The sequence below is a fragment of the Notothenia rossii genome (genome assembly GCF_949606895.1).
Source record: "Notothenia rossii genome assembly, chromosome: 4".
Lineage (NCBI taxonomy): Eukaryota > Metazoa > Chordata > Actinopteri > Perciformes > Nototheniidae > Notothenia > Notothenia rossii.
Window position 1 is genome coordinate 65,965,902 of NC_136902.1, and position 8,950 is coordinate 65,974,851.

Consider the following 8,950-nt stretch of genomic DNA (forward strand, 5'->3'; position numbering starts at 1 on the left):
ATGGACAGATGTGTTCATGATGACTTATATATTTACTTTGATTAATTCACAGTGCGGTATAATGAGACAATAATAGGCTACAGATGCGGGGACACACACACACACACACACACACACACACACACAAACACGTGTATATATTTATATAAATATACACTATTTCAGAATCAAACAGAGCACTTTCATAATAACGTAACACTATCAGAGACTGGATATATCCCCCCCACCCCTCTCCCCTCTCCCCTCTCTGGTCGCTACAATGAGGAAAATAAATTACGGGCCAAACGTTTTATATACAAGTATGAAAAGTAAGCAGAGGATACCAAACCAACTGAGACCTGTCTGTCCGCTGCATCTACGCACACACTGTACCACACACACCTACACCACACACTCGCACCTACAGCTCCTAAAGCATATATAATCAGGCTACAGCAGCCGTTGTGTATTTTATTATGTGAAGCACTAAATGGTCTTAGAAAAATATCGACTCTTTGTTTGTTGATATCTACTAAACTACAGCAAATACAGAGAGTAGGCCTGTTATACTGAGGGATATATATTTTACACAATGCTCTGCTTTCTGCACGGACCTCACAGCTGTTCTCACTGTAAACATTGCGTCGCGATGAAAGCAGTTCTATATCGTATAAGGCTTCGCCCTCTAAGGCTATCGCTATTGGGTAATCCAACTGCACGTGTGCAGCACTGACAAACTTAATCCACGCCCACCTATGACGTGGGCCCCACCTACGGACTCACTTCCGTATAAATAGGAAGTAGTCCCTACAATCTGCTCCCACTTTTCTTCAGCACTCCGTTGCAGAAGCACTGTCAGGCACACGCTCTTTTCAGAGCTGTTTACTAGAAAGCAAACATTCCTAGTGGTTCCCTTGGCCCCATCCTCCCTCTCCTCCGGACGGGGGAAACAGAGCGGCGGCCCGGTGTCAACCCGACATATGAGTTACGACCGGAGCTCACAGTGTGAGTCCTGCCAGGGATTGGAGCACGCAAACGCCCCAGGTGTCGTGCACTCATTGTGTCCGTCTCCCTCTGGCCCACAGACAGTGGAGAGCGGACGCTCTCGCTGCTGCGGCCGAGGATGATTGGCTGGTCCAGGAGTCTTACTCTGTGGACCAAGACCTTTATTTATTGGATCCGAGTGCCGGGCAGCAGTCAGGCGACTCCTTCCCCTCCATTCACGAATCACCATGGGGTGCTCTGTCTCCCTCTCCTCCGGACGGGGGAGACGGGGCGGGGGCCGAACCTAGGCTCGGCTACCGGGCTGACGCCGGGTCCCGGGTCACCGGTTCCCTCTATCCGCCATCACGGCTCTGCCGTCGATAGGCGGTATTCCCCAGGAACTGCCTGGTGAGATCTCCCCGTTCCCCCGGTTCAGGAGAGCTCTCCTCCGGATGACATAAAAAAAGCGCTGCATAAGCGGCTGCCTCACAGCCTGTCGGTTGTGAGGCAGCAGGGCTCGCGGCTTAAAGAGCATCTTGCAGGGGTTTTTTTTCTCTACATTTATGCTTAAACTTGCTTGAAAATTACAATTAAAAAAGTGAATGTAGGATTTTATATGTTTTACGAGACATAAGGGCAGGAAATTCAGAGGTAAAGGAGCAATTTTGAGCTCTGCTCTTAAAAACGGCTTTTTTTAAAGGTCATACGTCAAACGCGTCATATTACATAACAAAGGGGAAACATCTCCGCTCTCTGACCGCGGGTATAGTTAGTACTTGCGTTGAGTTGAGCGGTTGTGTTTTAGTGAGCTGGTATTTTTCGGTAGTTTTACATTGTATTTCACGGTGTAATCATGGTGCAGTATTGTGTTTGTACAGGTTGAACAAATACCAGCCTGTCAGGACATCGAGTCCACAGTAAAAAGGACCGGAGCTAGCGTTCGTTCCTGGGTGCGTTGTGCATCCACCTCCCTGCAGCACATATTCTCCACAGCTTTATCAGGAAACCGTATTACTTCTCTCTCCCCCCCTTCGCTGCTCTCTCTCTCTCCCCTCCGGTACACGGCACCGTAAGACATAGTGTGGCGTTGCATTAGGTAGCGCTGTGGTGGCTGTACTGCTCCAGCCGTCTCCTTTGTGTTTGTTTGTTTCCCCCTGTTGTAAATTCCCCTTGTTTTCTTTGGTCTGCGTTGTATCGTTTGTGTTTTTGGGTCAGGCACATTTGGGGACAGCTAAGTAGCGCAGCTACGGGTCCTCGAGCTGTTTACCCATGTGCGTTTGATGACAGGACATTATTGCGGTCGCATCGTCACCTACATAATTACCGTCAAAGAAAGAATGCGTTCGTGAAGAATGTGAGCATATATGCAGATCTTTAGTGTTGGTAATGTTATGAGATTGTATGCATAGTGTCCTGCTGAGTCAGTGTGTTAATTAGTCTATTGATGTCCCGGTTTTATCTGTTATGCTGTTCAGAAATGGAGCTAATGCTACCGCTAGCTAGTTAGCTAAGTTAAGCTATTCAGTGATAGTGTGTGGATGAGATGCTAACTTAGCCTTGATTAGCCATGTGTGTGTTTGCAACGTGGCTAATGTGTTTTAGCCTCAATTAGAATTGCTGTTGCTTATTATTAATAACCAGAGTCTAGTTAGTTATTGTAATGTGAACATTATTTCTATTTCTGTGTATTTTGCAGAAACCATTCAAATCATTCTACATTCATTCATCATTCAATACTGCTACAGCTGTTGTAAGAAGCATTCAAGCTGAAATAAAGTCCAAAGACTGTATTTCCTGTCTCTGAGTCTACTCTCTAACCGGAGTGCTATTTTTGGATGAAGCGGCTCCGGCACAAACATCACACAACATAAGATTCCCCAATATTGGTCCTTCGAGCCAGGATAGCTTCACCCACGACAGCGCCATGGATGCACAGGAAACAGCTACAGCTACGATTGGAGCTCATGGAGGAAGACAGCGACAGCTTCCAACACACCTGCAAGGCTATAAGGTCAGCTTACCACAGTCTCTCTTGCCTAATCCTACCCCCCTCCAATATGACAGTGCGCGTTAGCTGCGGTCACTTAGCCTGCGAAACCGGGTTAGCAGCTGAGAGTGACCAGCTACACACTGCAATTGGAAGCCCTCCCTCTTACTCCTTGCCAGGAGCAGCAAATAAGGCAAATGTGTGGGACATGGCACCTTATGCTAGCAGCATGCCTGACCTGCAGAATATGTGTGTGAGGCCTCGACTGCCATCTCCCTCAGAGCACAGCTGCTACAGTCACCAATCGTCAGAATACAGCCTCAGTGAGAGCGGATCTGGCCCCCTCTCGTCACATCCACCTCCAACCCACTCTCACTGGTTGGACTCACAAGCAGATAACCGCACCTTACAGCAGCAGCCGTTATCCATCCAGCTGGTACAAGCCACCAAGCATCAGGATAAGCTGCCACCGACAACACGGCTGTGCACGACTACAGCGACATTCCAGTCTCAAGCCCTCCCAGCCTTCATGCCGAGTCAGAATCAGGAGAGAAGCATATTGACTCAATCTCTACCACCAACAGTCACATCTGCACGGTTGTTGGGAGCTGTTCCTAAGCCAACAGCACTTCTGGCTAGAAGCACGGTCATGTCCTCACTTATCGTCCAAGGGATGCGGGCAGCCGGTCATGTTGGCCAACAACTGCTGACAACTACAGGGTACCAGCCTGCTCACCAGCCATACCAGCCTGTACCTCCTCCTGTGGCAACCATGTATTGCAGCATGCAGGCGGCAACACAAATCCCATATCAGTTTATGACGACGACATCCGCAGCAAACCAATATGTTCCGGCTGCACCTGTCCAACCACCATATCAACCACAGTACGCACCAGCGCTGTACCCGGCTCACCAGCTACCAGCTACACAACAGCCAGTGGCCCAACATCCAGTTGTTATGCCTCAGCAATCTTCCTACGTGCCACACAACTGGTCTGTAGCGCCCTCACCTTATACACAGTCTGATGTCCCCCAGCAGACAGCATATCAGTCTCTGCCTGTCTTTCCGGCACAGTATGCGTACCAACAGCCGCAGTACCCGCCGCAGTACCAGCAGCCGCAGTACCCGCCGTAGTACCAGCAACCGCAGTACCCGCCGCAGCACCAGCAGTACCAGCAGCCGCAGTACCAGCAACCGCAGTACCCGCCGCAGCACCAGCAGTACCAGCAGCCGCAGTACCAGCAGCCGCAGTACCAGCAGCCGCAGTACCCGCCGCAGCACCAGCAACCGCAGTACCAGCAGCCGCAGTACCAGCAGCCGCAGTACCAGCAGCCGCAGTACCGGCCGCCGCAGTACCAGCAGGGCCATCTAAAACCGGCGTACCAACTGCAGCCTGGCCCATCGGCTCAGCCAGCCTATCAACTAGTGCCTTCCACCCCTGGTCCATTAATGCAGCAGCCTGTACCAGCCCTGCCAGTCCAGTATTCCGTTCAACCACAGCAGTTACTGTACAGGTCAAGACAGCCAGTCCCAGTACCTAAACTGCCTAAATTGGTGCGTGACAGCGAGAGAGAATTTACTGACCTAAAGATGGCGCTGGACCACTTACTCAGTGACTACATTGAACTGTCTGAGCATTACAAGTACCGTGTTCTCATGGAACAACTAGTTCTGGATGAGGCCCAGTTAGTAGCCCAGTCCTGCAGGCACTACGCCCAGCCTTACACGGCCGCCATGCAGGCCTTACAGCGGCAATATGGACAGCCACACCAGCTCGTACAAAGCGAGATCGCAACTATACTGAACTCTCCGGACCTCAAAGCTGGAGATACAAAAGCATTCCAGAGCTTCGCGCTAAGCGTTGACCTATTAGTAGGTATGCTGACGTCGCTGGAGGGACCCAACGGGATGGAAGTGATGTCGACAGGCCATGTCGATCGGCTCCTTAGCAAGCTCCCTAACCATTCAAGGGACGGCTTTGTGGAGCATCTACAGGTTCAAGGTCGCCTTAACACAAATAGCCTAAACCCGTACAACCTCCGCGACCTCTCCAACTGGCTAAGGGGGAAGGCCGAAGCTCAACGACTGTCCGAAAGGATGGCACAGCGCCATCGGAGTGAAGGTATACATCCCCTTAAAAGAGACAATCAATTTCCTGCACCAAGGCCTCACAACCATCAGGCCTCAGTTTACCATGGCTCTGACAAGTCTGAAGCTGAAAACCGTCATCCTTCAGAGACGACTCGGCCAGAGGCTAAGCAGCAGAAATTCAAGAGGATGTGTCTCTTCTGTAAGAGTGATGAGCATTACCTGTCACAGTGTTCAAAAATCATCCAGTGCTCTCAGGAGAAGGTTGAAAAATGGATAGTAGACGGCAAACGTTGTCGTAACGGCGGTCGCACCAACCACCGGCAAGAAGCTTGTAACTTAAAGAAAGCCTGCAGTGAGTGCCAGGAAATACACCTCAGAGTTCTCCATTGTGTTGCTAAGCCAAGTCCACGTGTCTACCTCATCACGTCAAAGAATCGTGCTGTGCTCTCCATCTCCAAGCAAGGAGGGAAGGTCTACCTCAAGGTGGTGCCAGTCATCATCAGCCATGGGCACAAGTCCCTTGACACCTACGCGATCCTGGACGATGGAGCTGAATGAATAATGATACTGCCAGCTGCAGTTCAACACCTGGGACTCAAAGGGGAAGCTGAGTCTCTCTTTCTGCAGACCATCCGCCAAGATGTGGCCAGCCTCACTGGTGAGTCTGTTGACTTCCATGTCGCCTCTCTGACACAGCCTCATAAGCAGCATCTCATTACGAGTGCCTTTACAGCGGGTCAGATAGCCTTATCAGAGCAGTCCTACCCTGTGACCGCAATTCAGAAGCGTTATCGCCACCTGAAGGGGCTTCCGCTGAAGAACTTTAGTAAGGTTCAGCCGTTACTGCTAATTGGCTCGGATTGCACCCACCTGATCACAGCCACGGAGCCAGTCAGGGTCGGCCCCAAAGGTGGACCCACAGCCATAAATACAGCACTCGGCTGGGCACTTCAGGGTCCAGATGGGCTAACATCTCAGTCGACTTCATGCTACTTCGCATCTGTCAAGCCAGCAGCAGATGACCTCACCCGTGGCAAGACAGTAGCTGAGCTGGCGGCACCAAATCGGTGGATTTAAGGTCCAATATTCCTACGTGGCCTGTCTGACCAATGGCCGTCGCTTCCTGCCCCCAAAGAGCCCGGAGATACTGATGAGCACAAACCAGCTACCTTCTGCGGCCTAACGCGAACCAGTTCAGTACCTCCAACACCAGATGTCACACAGTTTGACACATGGACAGACTTGGTCGAGGCTACCAAGCAGTTACTTCACGGGGCGGCAACTTACCTTTCCTTGCCTCAGTCTGACCTGCGTGCCGCTGAAAGCCTCCTGTTGCAGCGCAGCCAAGCAGAATGCTTCCAAGAGGAGATTGAGTGTCTTAGGGCTGGAAAACCAGTCAAACCTGGCAGTAAGCTCAGTATGCTTTCACAGGAGATTGATCCTGCAATGGGTCTGATCCGCGTCGGGGGAAGATTTCGCCACATGGAGACTTCCTGTGATATGGAAATTCACCCCATTGTTCTCGATCCCAGCCATGCAGTCACAAAACTCCTCATTAAGGACATGGACGAGCGCTTGCTCCATCCAGGGCCCGACAGGGTCTTTGCTGAGACTAGGCGCCAGTCCTGGGTCCTGCATGGAAGACAGGCCGTCAAGCATCATCAGAGGACTTGCACTGGATGCAGGAAGTGGAAAGGGAAGCCAGTGATACCGATTATGGCCGACTTGCCTTCTGCCCGTCTGCGGCTCCTCAAGCCTCCATTCTTCTCTACTGGGGTCAACTGTTTTGGGCCGTATACCGTCAAGGTAGGGCGGCGCGGTGAAAAACGGTGGGGAGTCATCTTTAAATGTCTCACCACTCGCTGTGTCCACCTAGATCTGCTTAATAGCATCGATGCAGATGCTTTCCTCTTGGCCTTGAGGCGATTCATCGCTCGGCGCGGCACCCCCTTCGAGATTCTCTCAGATCAGGGGACAAACTTCCGGGGAGCAGCTAGGGAGCTTGAGGAGGCGTTTGCTGGAATGATGCCCCAACTGCAAGAAACGGATCAAGTTTCGCTTTAACCCTCCAGCATCTCCCCACTTTGGTGGTGCGTGGGAGCGCGAGATACAATCAGTCAAGAAGGCTCTACAAGTGGTGATCGGCACTCAGTCTCTCCAGGTAGAAGTCCTCCTCACCTTGTTATTTGAGGTGGAAGGTATCTTAAATGCCAAACCCTTAGGCTATGTGTCATCAGACCTCGCAGATCCAGATCCTGTGACACCAAGCATGTTGCTGATGGGGCGGCGGGATGCCTCCCTTCAACAAGTATCATACGCTACAGACACCCTCAGCAAGAGGCGGTAGCATCATTGTCAAATGATGGTTGACCACTTCTGGGTGCAGTTCATCAGAAGCTACTTGCCATCCCTTCAAGTCCACCAGAAGTGGCGGCAGCATACTGATGGTCTTTTTCAAGGTACTGTCATGATGATAGTTGATCCTCAGCTTCCACGTGCCCACTGGTCAGTGGGGAAGGTCGTCAAGCTGAAGGCCAGTGCTGATCCGGTCGACTGAGGTTCAAGTCGGGGACAAGACGTACCTGCGACCCGTGGCACGCCTTGTGCAGCTACCCGCTCTATCGGACGACGATGCTGATCCAGGGACTTCCGCAGCACCTTAGGGAATGTATTCTATTTTACATAATAGCTATGCTATTCCGGGGGCGGCTGTTGTAAATTCCCCTTGTTTTCTTTGGTCTGCGTTGTATCGTTTGTGTTTTTTGGTCAGGCACATTTGGGGACAGCTAAGTAGCGCAGCTACGGGTCCTCGAGCTGTTTACCCATGTGCTTTTGATGACAGGACATTATTGCGGTCGCATCGTCACCTACATAATTACCGTCAAAGAGAGAATGCGTTCGTGAAGAATGTGAGCATATATGCAGATCTTTGGTGTTGGTAATGTTATGAGATTGTATGCATAGTGTCCTGCTGAGTCAGTGTGTTAATTAGTCTATTGATGTCCCGTTTTTATCTGTTATGCTGTTCAGAAATGGAGCTAATGCTACCGCTAGCTAGTTAGCTAAGTTAAGCTATTCAGTGATAGTGTGTGGATGAGATGCTAACTTAGCCTTGATTAGCCATGTGTGTGTTTGCAACGTGTTTAATGTGTTTTAGCCTCAATTAGAATTGCTGTTGCTTATTATTAATAACCAGAGTCTAGTTAGTTATTGTAATGTGAACATTATTTCTATTTCTGTGTATTTTGCAGAAACCATTCAAATCATTCTACATTCATTCATCATTCAATACTGCTACAGCTGTTTTAAGAAGCATTCAAGCTGAAATAAAGTCCAAAGACTGTATTTCCTGTCTCCGCGTCTACTCTCTAACTGGAGTGCTGTTTTTGGATGAAGCGGCTCTGGCACAAACATCACACAACATAAGATTCCCCAATACCCCCTGTCTGTGTTGTTTGTGTGTGCGTGGTGGCTGTCACTCATGGCTCCCGGCTCAACCTCCACTCACCTGCTGCAATCAGCTGTGCACCCTCCCCGACTCTACACACCTGCTTTCCATCAAGCCATTTACAACGGCATATCAACGGAGGCTCCACAACCTTTCTCCGCCAGATCGTCAAGTATCAGCCGTATCTTGCGTCTCTCCTCCGGTATACAGCACCGTAGTGTGGAGTTGCATGAGGTAACGCGAGATTCGGCTGATACTTGCACATTAGTTTCTGTTATGGATCAGTATCAACAGTCCTGCCAGTAACTTTACTATATTATCAATGCTACATTAGTTATAGCCTGATATATGATAGCTAACTTCACAATGTTGTGATGTGACGTTAGCTAACATTCTGTAGCTAACGCCGGTCACTCACCAAGATAGCTGCCCAATTCTCCACTGGTTCTCCTCACACCAC

At 50.3% G+C, this 8,950-nt stretch overlaps 1 protein-coding gene across 1 annotated transcript; it reads left to right on the forward strand.

Annotated features, from left to right (window-relative positions):
* Positions 1–2,030: 2,030 nt before the first annotated feature.
* On the forward strand, positions 2,031–8,662 carry LOC307037251 (uncharacterized protein). The gene is made up of 2 exons (XM_079678032.1): positions 2,031–2,317; positions 2,660–8,662. The coding sequence occupies exon 2, from the start codon at positions 4,401–4,403 to the stop codon at positions 5,598–5,600; it is 1,200 nt and encodes a 399-aa protein (XP_079534158.1). The 5' UTR covers positions 2,031–2,317; positions 2,660–4,400; the 3' UTR covers positions 5,601–8,662.
* Positions 8,663–8,950: the final 288 nt, after the last annotated feature.